Genomic DNA, 17,140 nt, shown 5'->3' on the forward strand with positions numbered 1-17,140 from the left:
CTTGAGATTGGACAGTAACTACCACAGTCACCTGGCAGGAAGCCTCATCCCAGTCATCCTGAGTCACACGCAGGCATAGTCTGCAAACATAGATAAATGGTAAATGGTCCATTTATATAGCGCCTTTATCCAATAGATACAGTATTCATGGCCAGTAGTGATGCATGCATTATATTACTAAATTATTAGGTTTTAGCAGACTCCATTGTCGGTAATGTGGCTCCATACAGTAGTAGGCTAATACTAAATGATATTTTCATTACACTTTTCCTTCACAGGGAATCCCAGAGTGTTGCATTATAGTTAGCTCTGGTCCATATAGCCCTAATAGGGCTATATGGACCAGAGCTACATTATAGTTAAAACAATCATAGACAATCAATGTATAGAATGCAATCTTTGAACAATTCAGTATATTATGTGCGGTGTCCACGTCCGTTTGAAAACGGAACAACACAACAAAGCTTTTGAAAGGTGTCACCTGTATGTGAGAGGTGGTCCCCATGTCACTCATAGAAACACATAGACACATACAGGACCATCAGGCAGTGACAGCTGACAGCAATACAATAGAGGCCCATTTACTCTTAAGGTCGCACGATGCAAAGAGCCTCGGACACTTTCAAATGTGATTGTGGCGGTCCGGCACAGCAGATAAAACTCTCTGTTTGGCTGTCAAGTAAGGAGGTGCATGGGGTGGACGTTTCGGATGAAAACCAGGCAGTAAAAAGCATTGTTCCACTCACTGGTGTTCCGGTTAGTTGTTTCCACACTTGCGTGTATACAGTACAGTTATTTGGGGGAGAGATCATGTACGGGCTGCTGTGCGAGAGCCTTCACGACTTCATCAAGGAGTCGTATGGAGACGACGTGTGGAAGCTGGTGAGAGAGAGGGCAGATGTCAGGCTGCACTCCTTTGTCACCCATCAGGTATTTTGTTTGTTTGTGTCATCAGCCTTTTGATAATGGCATGGTAGGCCTAATGCTTTGTCTGCAATTGATTGATTGAACATTTTATTAACAGTTTGCACGATGGGTATACAGTTCAGGGGAAGTACAGGTCAATACAAAACCAGAAAAAGCACTAAGACTTGTTTACATAAGGTCCTCCATTTTCAATTCATCAGAACATTTACAGACATAACAATATACCGTATTGTCCTGAATATAAGACGACTCTGATTATAAGTCAACCCCCCATTTTCCAAGACTCATTTGTAGAAAAATAACATTGAATGTCAAATTGTCTATAGTCCATCCATCCATCCATCCATCTTCAACCGCTTATCCATAGTCGGGTCGCGGGGGCAACAGCTCCACCAGAGAACTCCAGACATCCCTTTCCAAATTGTCTAGTCCCCGATTATAATACGACCCTAATTTCCATTGGAAAAAAATATTCAAGCCAATAGGGTAACAAATAACAATGTTACAGTATGGACGTTTGTTTGTAATTTGTGTGTGTGTGCGTGTGCGTGTAGGTGTACAGTGAAAGTGTGATTCCTCGCATTGCAAAGGCTGCCAGTGGGGTGACAGGCACTCCCTACAGCGACCTGATGAACTCCTGGGGGGTGTACTTTCTGGGTTTCGTGGGCAAGTACGGATATGACAGAATCCTCAAGGTGAGAGAACAAACACTCCTAGAGCAGAAGAAGAGGCAGTAGAAACTGTGTTGTTCATGGTGCAACATGACAGAAAGTTGTTGCATACTGTGTTGTTGGTGCCAGTCAGTAAAAAGTAAAAAGTACTCACATTTTTGAGTGGTGCTACCACTCCTATAGATAGACAGCTATGTGTGTCCCTGTCTGTCTGGCTGGCTGGCTGTGTCCCTGGGTCTGAGCACGGAAATAGCATATTTTCACCACCAAGCGTTTTGGATGCCGAGCGGCTCACCGGAACCGGCCCGGCCCCCTGGACGTGTTCCTGGGGGTCTAGAAGTTCCGTGGACCCCCACACAGAGTTGCAACACTCAGTTTTGATTTCTTATTCAAGCAAAAGTATCAATACTGCAAAGTAGACATACTCTGTAAAAGTAAAAGTCCGGAATTAGATCAGCTATTTTCAAATGGCCAAAATATATATAGGGCTGAAGTGGTTAATGTATGTTTTGTAATAATACAAATCTAGAAAAGAAACTATTAACTATAGTGCCCCAACGACGTGGAATGACCTACACTACAGCTTAAATTAAAGATCTGTTCTCCCATAACATACGGTCATTTTAAATCTTTGATTGCAGACTTACCTCCAAGTGTCTGCAACTGTTTTTAAACATAGCCTAAGACGTGTGGTACGTCACGCGACGTTCTGTTCTGTTTTTGTTTATTGCTTTGAAATGTTGTATTATGTGTATCTCGACGACACTGCAAATGAGGATGACCTCAATATCTTTCGAGAGTGTAACGTGTGAAGGCCTATTCATACTCTAGTTTTAGGTGATAAGGTGACCACCGAAAACTACAACATGACATCACGTCGTATTGGTAAGCGCTTCACCGCTCACGATCACCCAAACACATCTGTTTTTACTAACCACCGTTTCGATTGTCATCTTATCACCTAAAACTAGAGTATGAATAGGCCTTAACAGACTGGACTTAAGTGTGTTCACTACTTGTGTCCTTGTCCTCAGGTGTTGGGTCGTCATGTGCGTGACTTTGTCAACGGGCTGGACAATCTCCACGAGTACCTTCGTTTCAGCTACCCGAAGGTCCAGCCACCGACCTTCTTCTGTCAGGAGGAGTCCGCCACCGGAGTCACCCTGCACTACAGGTCAGGGAACAGGGGACGAGAAGCATGCATGCACACACAGGCGTGTGTGTGTGACTGTGTGTGACTGTGTGTATGTGTGTGTGTGTGTGGTTCCTTCATACATTAAAAGAAAGGGGTATCTATATGCTATGGGTCAGTGACAGTTGTCTCTCTGTATGTGTGTGTGCGTGCGTGCGTGTGTGCTCTATAGGAGTAAGAGGAAGGGGTATCTCGACTATGCTATGGGTCAGTGACAGTTGTCCCTCTGTATGTGTGTATGTGTGTATGCATGCATGCGTGCGTGTGTGCGTGTCCTATAGGAGTAAGAGGAAGGGGTACCTCCACTATGCTATGGGTCAGCTCAGACAGATGGGGAAGCAGTTCTACGACACAGACATCCACGTGGAGGTGCTTTCTGAGCAGCTGGTGGGAGACTACTCCCACGTTACCATGAGGTATGTGACACCCACACATGCTTGTTAATTCATGTTCATTCAAATTACGATATAGTGAGTATGTTTTTGTTTTCGAACCACATCAAGGCTGAACTTTGACAACTCGGCATATCGCTACATCATGAAGGAAGATGAAGAGGAGCAGGAAATACTGCCCATCACCTCAGACTTCTTCTTTGAGGTGTTTCCCTTCAACATCGTCTTCAGACAGGTATCCTCCGATCTGAAAACTCACCTCTTCAGACTGCATCCTAGCCCGGAACACTTGCCGTAGCACTTGTGCATTATAGCCTCGACAACCTCACAGGCGTATGCAAGGCTAAACTGACATAGCCCTCTATAATCGTGGCTTTAGTGTAGTTATGTTCTTAGCTTCCTTATGATTCTTGATGACTGTTTTTACCAGCTGCTATATGCAATAGCAAGCATGAGTCTATCATTGATGTGCAAGCTAGTCCTCCGAGTGGAATAGTAAGAGAGTGGCGACACTAGCGCTGACTCCCATTGTAACAATGGAATGCGGAAGTGCTCATTCTATCTCAATGGGATAGTTCCAATGTTTGGAACTATAGCCCATAGGCACCTGCTTTGCGGCGAGATCACTCTCGCCACTCTCTTACTTCCGTGGCCATCAGTGTATGAATGTGTGTGTGAATGGGTGAATTGACAATCTATGTAAAGCGCCTTGGATAAAGGCGCTATATGAATGCACCATTTTATTTTACCATATATGGTTGCTTGTGTCACCAGGATATGGTGGTGGTTGAACACTATATATGGTTGTTTGTGTCACCTGGATTTGGTGGTGATTCAACACCATATATGGTTGTTTGTGTCACCAGGATATGGTGGTGGTTCAACACCATATATGGTTGTTTGTGTCACCAGGATATGGTGGTTCAACACCATATTATGGTTGTTTGTGTCACCAGGATATGGTGGTGGTTCAACACCATATATGGTTGTTTGTGTCACCAGGATATGGTGGTGGTTCAACACCATATATGGTTGCTTTGTGTCAACAGGATATGGTGGTCCACAACGTGGGTTCTGGTCTGGCGACCGTCTTCCCTGACCTGGACGGGAAGAAGATCGGCGACGCCTTCATCCTGGCGCGCCCCCTGGTGGAGTTCGGCTGGAACATGGTGCGATCTCTCGCATTAACACGTCCCTTAGTTCTTGTAGTGCACTGGTTTTCAACCCTTTTTCATGCCAAGGCCCAATATTTATTCCACATTTGAGCCCCGGACCACCATTTGATGAGATTTAGCCTATAGTAGACCCAAAACTATAGCATGTTGTCGTTGGATAAGATCTTGTCCACAATTCCATGCTGTTTTGATGTTGCCACCATTAGAGACAACAGGCAAACGTTGATCAAAATAACAATTCCTCTACATTCTCTAATTGTGTAGACTTTTTGTAACACTCCCACATATAAATGACTGCTTATTGAATAGCAGTACAGTGCCGTGTATGTGTGACCGTGTGAATTTGTACTCAGATCATCTCCCATCCTAACAACCTGTTCGAGATCATGTCCAAGGAACCCGTGAAGAGAGAACGGAATCTCCACAACCGAGCCCAGAGTAAGAGTGGGAGCCATTCAGACCCTTAGTGTGTCGAAAGTTGAACAAAGTATATATTTATTGTAAAATAGGCCTAGACATTAACTTAAATAACTGAACTGGATAACAACATAATCAAGCAACAGGTCCTATGAGGTGTGGAGTCAGTAATCAGTGGTGTGGTGTGTGTGTGGATGGAAAGGATAAGGTAAACATAACATAAGCAGGACATGGAGGCAAGCGGGCATTGGAGGCACAGACAGCAGGTCTGCCTCCTCTGGATCTCTCTGAGTGAATGGCAGGGACATTGCTTTTATAGCTCACTGGAGGCACCGGGCCCAGGTGCTCTCCAATGAGCAATCAAGATGGAGTGCCCCACCCAGGCTCACCTATAGGGAGACAATTAGGCAGGTGCTCCCTAACCACTACACATACTGTGTGTCTATAATGTGTGTGGGGCATCACAGTGTGTTGTGTGCTTGCGTGCGTGCGTGCGGGCATGCATGATATATGGTTAGTATGGGGCTCTGTAGTCGGAATATTGGTGAGTTGGATTTATGGATGTTGGATTATTGCGACGTCGAACTACCGCTAAGCACCCGTCTTATTTGTCCTGTCCACAGATTCAGAGTATGAGAACCCCAACCGCTCCGCTGATGTGGACGTGGAGCTCATGGCCTTTCAGTCCATCATCGCAGACGACTACAAAGGTCACTTATAAAGGGATATTTCACTTATACGTACATTTTGAAATCCGGACTCTTACTTGTAACCGAGTAAACTTCTATGTTGCGGTATTGATACTTTTGTCTTATAAGTAAATCCTTTGAGTACTTTTCCCTCCCACCTCTGTAGACGGTAACGCTGCTAACGCTATGGAGAGCTGGGAGGGCGGGATGGGCAGCCGCTGTCTGAGACTGAAGGGACAGATGAGGTACATGCCTGAGTGGGAGTCCATCATCTTCCTGGGAACGCCTGTGTAAGGAAGACAAACAAAACAGCCACACATGCACAATTGCACATACATACATACACACACGGGTGCATGTGGTTGGTCTGACATACTGTCCACTAGGCCAGTGGTCCCCAAACTTTGTCATGTCAAGGACCCCCACATTGTACAGACCCCCATTTAATGGTATTTCTATCACTCGCACCTCCAATTTATATTGTAAAATCAACGTTAATTTAACTCTGAGAGTGTACAAATGGAACCAAATGGACCCGTTAATGGACCCTAACAGGTCCATTTGGTTCCATTAGTACACTCTCAGAGTTACAGATCCATAAAGGTCCAATTGGTTCCTAACTATCATTTAGCTGGGGACCCCCTGGAACTCCCTCAAGGTCCCCGGACCCCACTTTGGGAACCACTGCAATAGGCATTAGTTCGGTTTTCTGTCTGTCTGTCAGGATGGAGAGTCTCAGTGCCATGTTTAAGACCGGTCTGTACATCAACGACCTGAGCATGTTGTCTGTCTGTCTGTCAGGATGGAGAGTCTCAGTGCCATGTTTAAGACGGGTCTGTACATCAACGACCTGAGCATGTTGTCTGTCTGTCTGTCAGGATGGAGAGTCTCAGTGCCATGTTTAAGACGGGTCTGTACATCAACGACCTGAGCATGTTGTCTGTCTGTCTGTCTGTCAGGATGGAGAGTCTCAGTGCCATGTTTAAGACCGGTCTGTACATCAACGACCTGAGCATGTTGTCTGTCTGTCTGTCTGTCAGGATGGAGAGTCTCAGTGCCATGTTTAAGACCGGTCTGTACATCAACGACCTGAGCATGCACGACTCCAGCAGAGACCTGGTGCTGGCAGGAACGCAGCAGTCCGAGGAACTTAAGAGAGCTCTCATACAGGTAGACTGTGTGTGTGTGTGTGTGTGTGTGTGTGTGTGTGTGTGTGTGTGTGTCGGCGACTGTGCGTGCGTCCGTGTGTGTGCGCGACTGTGCGTGCGTGTGTGGAGTACATTTCATGCACGGTGCACCCAACAGAGCTAAACTACAACATGACATCATACAAACCTCATACTAAAGGGGCGGCAGTGGCTCAGGGGTAGAGCACCCGGATTCGATCCCGGGAACTCCCCCAGAGTCAGTGTCAAAGTGTCCTTGAGCAAGACGTGCTCCCAGTGGTTGCCACCGTTGGTGTGTGAATGTAAGGATGCCGGCACCACCTCACCTCCCAATGTGTAAATGAATGGACCATTGTACAAATGTACAGCGCTTTGAGTAAGCACTAAGCACATAGAAAAGCGCTATAAAAATGTATTCCAAATTGTGTATTTAGGGCCGCAATGGAAACAAGCTGTTTTGTGTTATCCTTTTGATTATGGTGGGTCACGTTACATGTTTTATATTCGGAATTACGTAAGGTGGCACTGGCAGCCGATTCTATGGAATGTTTACCAGCTGCTATGCAATAGCAAGCTGAGTCTATCCACACTTTTCCTGGGCTGTGTGTGCTGTCGATTTCATTGGATATCATTGGTCATCTGACCAGTTTCATTGGATTTCATTGGATCAAATTGACAGGAAGTGGAGCACACACAGCCCAGGAAAAGTGTGGATAATCGGTGTGCAAGCTAGTCCAGCTGGTTTTCTCATTGGCTGACGTATGTGCGCACCGCAAATATGTCCGGGCGGGAACAAACGGTTTGAACACAATAGTTCCGCTTCAGAGAATAATAATAATGCAGCTGGTAATTAATTGATTTAATCAATTCTTTGTTTAGAGCACTGCAAAAAAACATTTCCAGGAGCCCCTCAGTTCACACGAGTGTGATTTTTATTACATGATCAATAAAGAAATCAATCAATCAATCAACCAACCAACCAACCAATCTCTGTGAGTTCAGGAGCAGAAGAAGTCCAGTAAACTGGAGGAGAGCATGAAGATGTTGGACTATGAGATGAAGAAGACGGATGATCTTCTGTACAGAATGATCCCCAAGCCCGTGGCCAAGAGGCTGCGCAAAGGAGAGCCTGCTGTCAACACATGTGAGGTAAATGGACTTTGTGTGTCATATATGTCTGTCCTTTTGTGTGCAGGTAGCTCAGTCGGTAGAGCTCTCGCCTTTGGACCACATGGGTTCTATCCATAGACTGTAAAAAATTATGGACAAAGCGTTCTCCGGGTCTGATATGGACGTAAGTTGAAGCCTGTCAGTCCTTGAATTTCTAAATCGCCATCTTTCTAGATCCGTTTGGGCCCAGCTGGCCATTGGCTGGCCCAGACAACGAGGCGGGACTTCCCTCCTTCTTCTTCGTTGGTTTTTATTTTGACTCGAACGGGGGGGGTGGATCCCGATCATAGACTGTAACGGTAGCCACGCCCCTCAGAACATACTCGACTTTATGGTCTGCGATGATCGGAATCGGACCGGGAGCAAAGAAACGTGATCGTGACATCGTGACATATAGTCACGACTATAGAGTCATGACTGTGTGCTTCCTCTCTCTCTCTCTCTCTCTCTCTCCAGGTGTTCCCTGACGTGACCATCCTGTTCAGTGACGTGGTGGGGTTCACGCGCATCTGCTCTCACATCACGCCCCTGCAGGTGGTCTCCATGTTGAACACCATGTACACGCTGTTCGACACGCTCAGCGAGAAACACCGCGTCTTCAAGGTCTGTCTGCCACTGCATGTACAGTACTGTATACGTCATGCATGTCATTAGCCCCATACGTTCCCTCAGTCCCTACGCTCATTCTGTAGCTCCGAGATGAGGTCACATCCAAGCCCCCTCCCACCGCGGTTCAGAAACGGCGCATGGTTTCAACCAGGAACGCTTCTTACCCTTTTCTGCACATTGAATCCAAAAAGTGAAGGTCGACTAACATGCTAAACTAATTTAAACTTAGAAGCGGCCAAGAAAATCGAAGTTTAAACGGTTAAACGAGCGTTTAAATCGGTGGATGTGACCTCATCTCGGAGCTGCAGAATGAGCGTAGGGACTGAGGGAACGTATTGGGGCTAGCATGTCACTGCATGTACTGTACGTTCCAGGTCGAGACTATTGGAGATGCGTACATGGTCGTGGCGGGAGCGCCAGAGAAGACCAAATACCACGCCCACAACATCTGTGACATGGCTCTGGACATGGTGCGCTCCATAGACCACCTCAAAGACCCGTCCAATGGAAACAACATACAGATACGTGTGGGTGAGCACCTAGGGGTTCTCAAGTGGTTAGTGGTTAGTGGGGCACAAGATGACATTTGTCTCTCTGAACAGGGATCCACTCTGGGATGGTGGTAGCTGAGGTAGTGACATTCATGTCTCTCTGAACAGGGATCCACTCTGGGATGGTGGTAGCTGAGGTAGTGACATTCATGTCTCTCTGAACAGGGATCCACTCTGGGATGGTGGTAGCTGAGGTAGTGACATGTTGTCTCTCTGAACAGGGATCCACTCTGGGATGGTGGTAGCTGAGGTAGTGACATGTTGTCTCTGAACAGGGATCCACTCTGGGATGGTGGTAGCTGAGGTAGTGACATGTTGTCTCTGAACAGGGATCCACTCTGGGATGGTGGTAGCTGACGTAGTGACATGTTGTCTCTGAACAGGGATCCACTCTGGGATGGTGGTAGCTGACGTAGTGACATGTTGTCTCTGAACAGGGATCCACTCTGGGATGGTGGTAGCTGACGTAGTGACATGTTGTCTCTGAACAGGGATCCACTCTGGGATGGTGGTAGCTGACGTAGTGACATGTTGTCTCTGAACAGGGATCCACTCTGGGATGGTGGTAGCTGGCGTTGTCGGGCACAAGATGCCACGTTACGGTCTCCATGGCGACACTGTCCACACCGCATCGGCCATGGAGAGCAGTGGCAAGGTAGGAAGAATGACAGACAGACAGACAGACAGACAGACAGACAGACAGACAGACAGACAGACAGACAGACAGACAGACAGACAGACAGACAGACAGACAGACAGACAGACAGACAGACAGACAGACAGACAGACAGACAGACAGACAGACAGACAGACAGACAGAGATGACATCATCACTCTTTGTCCCATCAGGAGAAGCAGATCCAGGTCAGCAGCGCCACCTATGAGCACCTAAAGGGTGGTCACTTTATCTTTGAGAGGCGGGGCACCATTACCATCAAGGTCAGCTGGTAATTTATGTACTTTACTACTTCAAGTAAAAGTCCTGTATTCACAATTGTACTTATTTATGTTTGTGATAATACATACGTTAGCAGAAAAATAGCAGATCTAAGCCTACAGTACAAGCTAAAGCTTCACAACATGTACACACACACACACACACACACACACACACACACACACACACACACACACACACACACACACACACACACACACACACACACACACACACACACACACACACACACACACTTTTCTTCTTTTTTTGAATGCATGATTTTGTGTTGTGTGTTTATTTGTGTGCTGGACTGCTGGTGAATCATAGGTGCATCATGCTGATCGACCGTCTCCTCTCCTCCTCTCAGAGTAACATGGAGATGGAGACCTACTGGCTGAAGGGGATGATACATGTTTCTCCTCTCTGTGTCTCCTCTCCTCCTCTCAGAGTAACTTGGAGATGGAGACCTACTGGCCGAAGGGGATGATACATGTTTCTCCTCTCTGTGTCTCCTCTCCTCCTCTCAGAGTAACGTGGAGATCGAGACCTACTGGCTGAAGGGGATGATACATGTTTCTCCTCTCTGTGTCTCCTCTCCTCCTGTCAGAGAAACGTGGAGATCGAGACCTACTGGCTGAAGGGGATGATACATGTTTCTCCTCTCTGTGTCTCCTCTCCTCCTCTCAGAGTAACGTGGAGATCGAGACCTACTGGCTGAAGGGGATGATACATGTTTCTCCTCTCTGTGTCTCCTCTCCTCCTCTCAGAGTAACGTGGAGATGGAGACCTACTGGCTGAAGGGGATGATACATGTTTCTCCTCTCTGTGTCTCCTCTCCTCCTCTCAGAGTAACGTGGAGATCGAGACCTACTGGCTGAAGGGGATGATACATGTTTCTCCTCTCTGTGTCTCCTCTCCTCCTCTCAGAGTAACGTGGAGATGGAGACCTACTGGCTGAAGGGGATGATACATGTTTCTCCTCTCTGTGTCTCCTCTCCTCCTCTCAGAGTAACGTGGAGATCGAGACCTACTGGCTGAAGGGGATGCGGGACAAGGACGGGAACGCCCAGGCAGCGTGTCCCCACTTTGACACCCAGACCATCAGCAAGGCCCCCGTCTCCGTCTCGCCTCCCCGGGGAGTCCCCGAGGAGGAAGACGCTCTGGTGAGGATAGTAGCAGGCCAATTAGGGCCATTTAGGGCAGTATGGTTCACAAACCTTTTTGACACTAATTAGCCCATGGACCCCCCATTTGAAGAGCGGCCAGGGACCCCCCAATAAGAGAAGATTTTTACAGCTCTAGCAGTGATTCTCAACCTGTTTAATTTCAAGGACCTGCTGTTTGACATGCATTAGTCTACGGACCCCCATTTAAAGGCATTTCTATCTCCGGGACCCCCACTTTATATTGTAAAATCAATGATAATTTAACTCTGAGAGTGTACAAATCCATTTGTACACTCTCAGTTACAGACCCATAAGGGTCCATTTGGTTCCAAACTATCCTTTAGCTGGGGACCCCCTGGAACTCCCTCAAGGACCCCTGGGGGTCCCCAGACCCCACTTTGGGAACCACTGATTTAGGGCAGTGGTTTTCAACCCTTTTCATATCAAGGCCCATTATTGATTGGGTATTTGAGCCACGTACGGACCACCATTTGATGAATGAGATTTAGCCTCTCAGACCCAAAACTTCTAATATTTTGTTGTCATTGGATAAGATTTTGTCCACAATTCCATGCTGTATTGATATTGGTACCATTAGGAGAGATAACAGGCAAACGATGATCAAAATAACAATTCCCGCGGGCAGGTGTTCCCGAGGCGGGCAGCGGGCGTGATGGATGAAGACGACGTCAAGTCCATTCACTCCCACCATATAAAGATCGTCGGCCATTCTCCGGAAGAGGGCAGCGATGTGGAGGAGATGACACTCCTCAAGGTAAAAGGCAGGCCAGGAAGGATTGCATTACAATGAGGGGGCATGAAACACTTTGCCTATAATTGCGTTATGTTAATGTGTATTTAATTACACCACCTGTTTGCTGTCTCTCCTTGGGTTATTGGATTATAGTTCCCCTGTCTTTATTATATTAAAATACATCTTCATCACAGTTACAGCACTCCCAGTGCCTTGCATAGAAAATAGCACACATCTACTGTACGTGTCACTGTCACATGTTGGTGAGGTGCGAAACCTCAGGACAGCCTTTGTTTAACGGCAGTGTTCAAAACCCATTAATGCATGGGTTTTTTCAACCCTTAGCCTCTCAGCCTCTTATAGTTTGATGTCGATGGATACGATTTGTACGTCACGACACAAAAGTCTGTGACTGTGACAGTCAGTGTGTTATGAAGTTATATGTGAACCCCACGACGAGACAAATGTATTCATGAGACAAAACATTCACAAAACGTCTTATCTGTTCTTTTCCTCCGCCAGGACCCCCGCTGTGAGCTGGACCTGACGCACTTCACTGACAGACACACCATCATGTTGTCCTCAAATGGCTCCCACGACTCTCAGAAGAGTACCACGTGCTCACTGTCATGAACCGCCACGACTGGACCCTATAACAGTGGCGTGCACAGATAGACACTAGGGGGTGCTAGAGCAATTTTGCTCTTAAAAAATAAAAATAAAATGTTTTATTTTTTTTCCTTAATTTGTAGTGCATGTGGACCATGCGGTGACATTGATGAAATCTTGATAAAAAACGCTTCTACTATATTATTTAGGCCCCCACAATCTAAAGCTATGTTTCTATGTCAGTGGTTCTTCGATAAAAAAATAAATAGCAGACCTACAAGCTCGTAGCGCGCCACTCGGTGGCGCGCTATGAGCTTGTAGATCTGCTATTTTTCAATAGCTAAAGCACCAAAATGGGTTCCCGCCCCAAAATGCGCTGCACAAGGTGCCCTTTTTTTCACTTGAGCACCTGCCCCTCTAAATGTCTGTGCACGCCACTGCCCTATAATGTTATAATCTCAGTGGTTTTCAACCTGTATAAGAGCCATTTTGAGGCCTTTGAGCCTTAATTATTGTTTATTGTTTTCAATGATGTCACTGTGAAGGGCGTGGTCAATGTCAAGGCCAGCCCAGGTATTTAATCAGGTCTCAATCAACGAGCAGGTGTTGCTGACAATTAAGAGGCAAACCGTTTTTCAGACGGTTTTGTTGTGGAGGGCTGTTGTTGTCTGTATCCATTTACGTTTATTGTATTTTTATTTATATGTTGCTGAAGTGACATATGCCTGCAGCTACAGAGAATAAATCTTTATTATACCAACTCTATGGAAACGTTTGGACTATCAGTTTCTGGAGAACACGTCCTAACTACAACCAGAATGTTGGCAACCTGCAGTAATGCCTAATATATGGATTTAGGCGCTACACATTTACACAACCCTTTTCATATCAAGACCCATTATTTATTCTGCATTTGCGCCACGTACGGACCACCTTTTGCTGAGATTTAGCCTTGCAGACCTAAAAGTAACAGAATACCGGTATGTCCACATTTCCATGCTGCATTGATGTTGGTACCGTATAGGAGGCACACGTTGATCAAAATAACAATTCCTCTACATTCTCTAATTGTGTAGACTTCTTGAAAATTAACAAGTGTAAAATGAAACGGTCCATTTGGTTTCATTTTACACTCGCAAGAGTTAAATATCTATAAGGGTCCATTTGGTTACCAACCAATAATATATTTTAAAAAAAAACATATTTTCAGATGGGTGTTTGCGGCCGAAGGCAGATTAATTTTAACTTTACATGAACAAGTTTGAGAAGCACTGCTGTCTGTCTGTATAGCTATAGATGTTTCTGTCTAATGCTGTCTGTATAGCTATAGATGTTTCTGTCTAATGCTGTCTGTATAGCTATAGATGTTTCTGTCTAATGCTCCCACAAAGCATGATTATAATGCTAGTTTAAAGCAACGAAGCCCCATCAGTAGTTTGGAACAGCAAAGGGACGTTGATAAAAACCCAAATAACTGATATTCTCCTCTACTTTATGAGCAACTAATAAAAATGTTCTCTCTCTCTCTCTCACGCACGCACGCACGCACACACACACACACACACACACACACACACACACACACACACACTCCTGTCAGATTATTTCTCTCACTTCCTCTCCACTGTTCTTTATCTATAGATTATCTTGTCAAATAATGTCACTTTAAATAAAACACACTGGTCATTTTATTTCTGCCACATACAGCATACATTTACACATGGTTTTGAAATATTTACCGGTAAATTCAATTGAGTCCAATCTCCATTTGGATATGTTTATGCTGTAAATATGTAACCTTCTCATTACTGTCGGACAGACCACAGCCAAGCTGTGGTTCCAGGTCAAAAAGCACTGTTTATTTATGTTTGACCGACCGCACATGTGCCCTTGGTGTAATAAAGTGGTGCATTAGCCACACAGACAGAAACAAGTAAACACACACAAGCACACATACTGTCTGTATCCCACCCGTTATGACAGCTAGAGACATGTCCCTCTACGTTCTCTAAGTCCCAATACAATGCTTTACAATGTGATATGATTATTGTTATAAATAGTATGAGTATTTATGAGCTCTTAGTTGTAACTATAATTACAAAATAATTGGTATATAAATTACAATGCGTCGCATTGGTACGCACTATGAGCTTAAGTGGTTAAAGGATGTTTTGTAATAATAATCCATATCCACAGAGTAACTAGTATCTAAAGCTGTCAAATAATCGTAGTGGAATAAAAATACAACATTTGCCTCTGAGATGTAGTGGAGTAAAAGTAAAAGTACTGGAAATTGGAAATAGCCTACTCAAGTAAAGTACAAATACCTCAGCATTGTACTTAAGTACAGTACTTAAGTAAATGTACTTAGTTACTTTCCACCACTGCATGTAGTCCAGCACAGTCCAAACACAGACACAGTTCACGGTGCGTTTTAACAGCGGGAAGTGCGTTATTTTTTCCGGAAGTGCGTTTTCCTGGAACTGCGTTATTTGTCTATGAGACAACAACTGGCGAAGAGGAGATAGTCGAAAAGTGGGCGGAGGAACGTCGATCAAAAACATGAAAATATTTAATCTATTGGACGACATCAGACTAAGATTTAGACTCTCGTAGATGTCTTTTATCGATTCTGACTACAAGAGGCTAAAAGAACCCTGAGGCAGGAACACCCTGCCTCAGAATAGCTCTGAACATGTACAAATGCTTACCCTGCTGCCCCACCTGTACGGTTTATATTCGGAAAGCGTTTGAAACCCATATAGGTCCGGAGTTTTCAATAAAATTGTTATAATCCATTCTCGGAATCTTTCCGCCATCTTTGATCTGTCCTCGGTTGCAACTGCGCAAAAGCGCCCCCGGCAGTCAACGCTGTGCAGCCAGTTGCACCCATTTGGGGAGACGGGGACAGATCCAAGATGGTGGAAAGATTCCGAGACAGAGTGGATTAAAATACTTTTTAATTGAAAACTACGGACCTACGGGTTTCAAACAGGTGGGGCAGCAGGGGTAAACACATTAGCACCTTCAGAGCTATTCTGAGGCAGGGGGTTCCGCGCTCACGACTATGGGGCGAGTTCGCTTAGACTCTCGTAGATTGAAAATGTCTACGAGAGTCTAAATCTTAGGCTAGGACGACATCGTCCAACGATAGCCAATCAAATTCATGTGTTGTTTTGTTTATACCCTCCACATGGAACCATAACCACCAATACGCTTCAAAGCAATGACGACATAAGGTAAATGACAGCAGGGACGCCCACTAGGAGATTCTTATCGGCTTCGCCCGCTGCTGCAGCGTAGGGTCAGACCACATTCCCCAGAGTCAGGCCGCCCGAGCTGCTGTGTCTGAAGGTAGCGTCTTCTTCCTGCTCGTCGAAGCTATGCGTCCTGACGAAGGTGGAGTCTTTGGGCGGCGTCTGGATGGAGCGGCACACGCAGAAGGCGTAGAGGAGAGCGACGAGGAGCAGCATGCACACCCCGCAGAACACCACCACGGTCGCCACCACCAGCGCGGGCATCGTCACCACCGCCACGTGCTCGTCCTCCCAGGGAAACACCACGGCCGTCGTGGTCATCGGGAGGCCGGCGGCGAAGATCGGCCTCGGGGTCAGATCAGAATCATCTTTATTGTCACATCACAATCTTAGTAAAAGTAAGTAAAAAGGTGGTTGAAATGTTTTTGTTCATAGTTCCCATCGTGTTATTTTTCCAATAAGGGTAAGGAGATCAAGGCAGGAATTAAAAATTAGAAGCTTGTTCCGCAAACAGGACACTCGTAGGGTCACTCTTAGCTTATTTACAAACGGCTCATCAGTCTCTCTCATCTTAATTACAATACAACTAAGTGGTTTCCAGTTATTTACAAGCTTGTTTCACAAAGGGCACAGCCGTAGGTTTTCTCTCATCTTATTTACAGTATACAACTAAGGGGTTTCCAGATATTTACAAGCTTGTTTCACAAAGGGCACAACCATAGGGTCTCTCTTATCTTATTTACAGGTCTGGGTCAGGGGTCATCGTGTGTGATCCCCAAGGGCCCGTGGAGTTGAGGTTGGGCATGTTGGTCTTGATGGGTGGATTTATACGGTATGGCTTCAAGGCTTCACGATCTATTGGACAAAACTGCACCTGTATCAGTCAGAAAAAAAGACAAAAGAATTACAAAAGAATACAAAAGAATAATAGACTCTACTATCGCTCTGTGTGAGTAATTAATTCCAGCCAGTTGGCCGCGGGTTCAACCCCCGGTTTCAAAGGAGCTGTGCTCAGTCTGCCTGTCTTCATGTGCATCCCTTTGAATGAGCAGCAGCTTACCTGGGCTCCTATCAGAAGCAGCCATTGTCTTTGTTCTTACCGGGTAATGTCTTCTTCATGCAGAGCGTGGTGTCCAGTCTTTCTTTCTTTTCTTTTGATGAGCAGCAGCGCAGAGGGAGAGGAGAGATAAGGAGTCCTCGAGGAGGAGCGAAGGAAGGCTGGGATAATAGGAGAGAAGAGAGGAGACTGCATGGAGGACAGCAAGGAGGGTTGTCATGACAACCTTCATCATGGAGGGCCCGCTGCATGGTGGGCTGGCAGTGTGGTCAACGATAACGTGACATCATCTCATCACCAGTGGTGGAAAGTACATTTACTTGAGTACTGTACTCAAGTACAATTTTGAGATATTTGTACTTTACTTGAGTGTTTCCCAATTTCCAATACTTCTTCTG

The 17,140-nt window shown here is 45.8% G+C and overlaps 1 protein-coding gene across 1 annotated transcript; it reads left to right on the top strand.

Annotated features, from left to right (window-relative positions):
* Positions 1-810: 810 nt before the first annotated feature.
* Positions 811-8,602, top strand: LOC310873790 (soluble guanylate cyclase 88E-like; the record flags this gene model as incomplete). The annotated part of the gene is made up of 13 exons (XM_083786342.1): positions 811-882; positions 1,482-1,622; positions 2,633-2,772; positions 3,072-3,206; positions 3,294-3,417; positions 4,232-4,351; positions 4,711-4,795; positions 5,398-5,484; positions 5,630-5,753; positions 6,504-6,633; positions 7,632-7,778; positions 8,256-8,402; positions 8,492-8,602. The coding sequence occupies 13 exons, from the start codon at positions 811-813 to the stop codon at positions 8,600-8,602; spliced, it is 1,563 nt and encodes a 520-aa protein (XP_083642468.1).
* Between the last annotated feature and the right edge of the window lie 8,538 nt (positions 8,603-17,140).

Source organism: Protomyctophum parallelum (genome assembly GCF_964188405.1).
Source record: "Protomyctophum parallelum genome assembly, chromosome: 16".
NCBI classification, from domain to species: domain Eukaryota; kingdom Metazoa; phylum Chordata; class Actinopteri; order Myctophiformes; family Myctophidae; genus Protomyctophum; species Protomyctophum parallelum.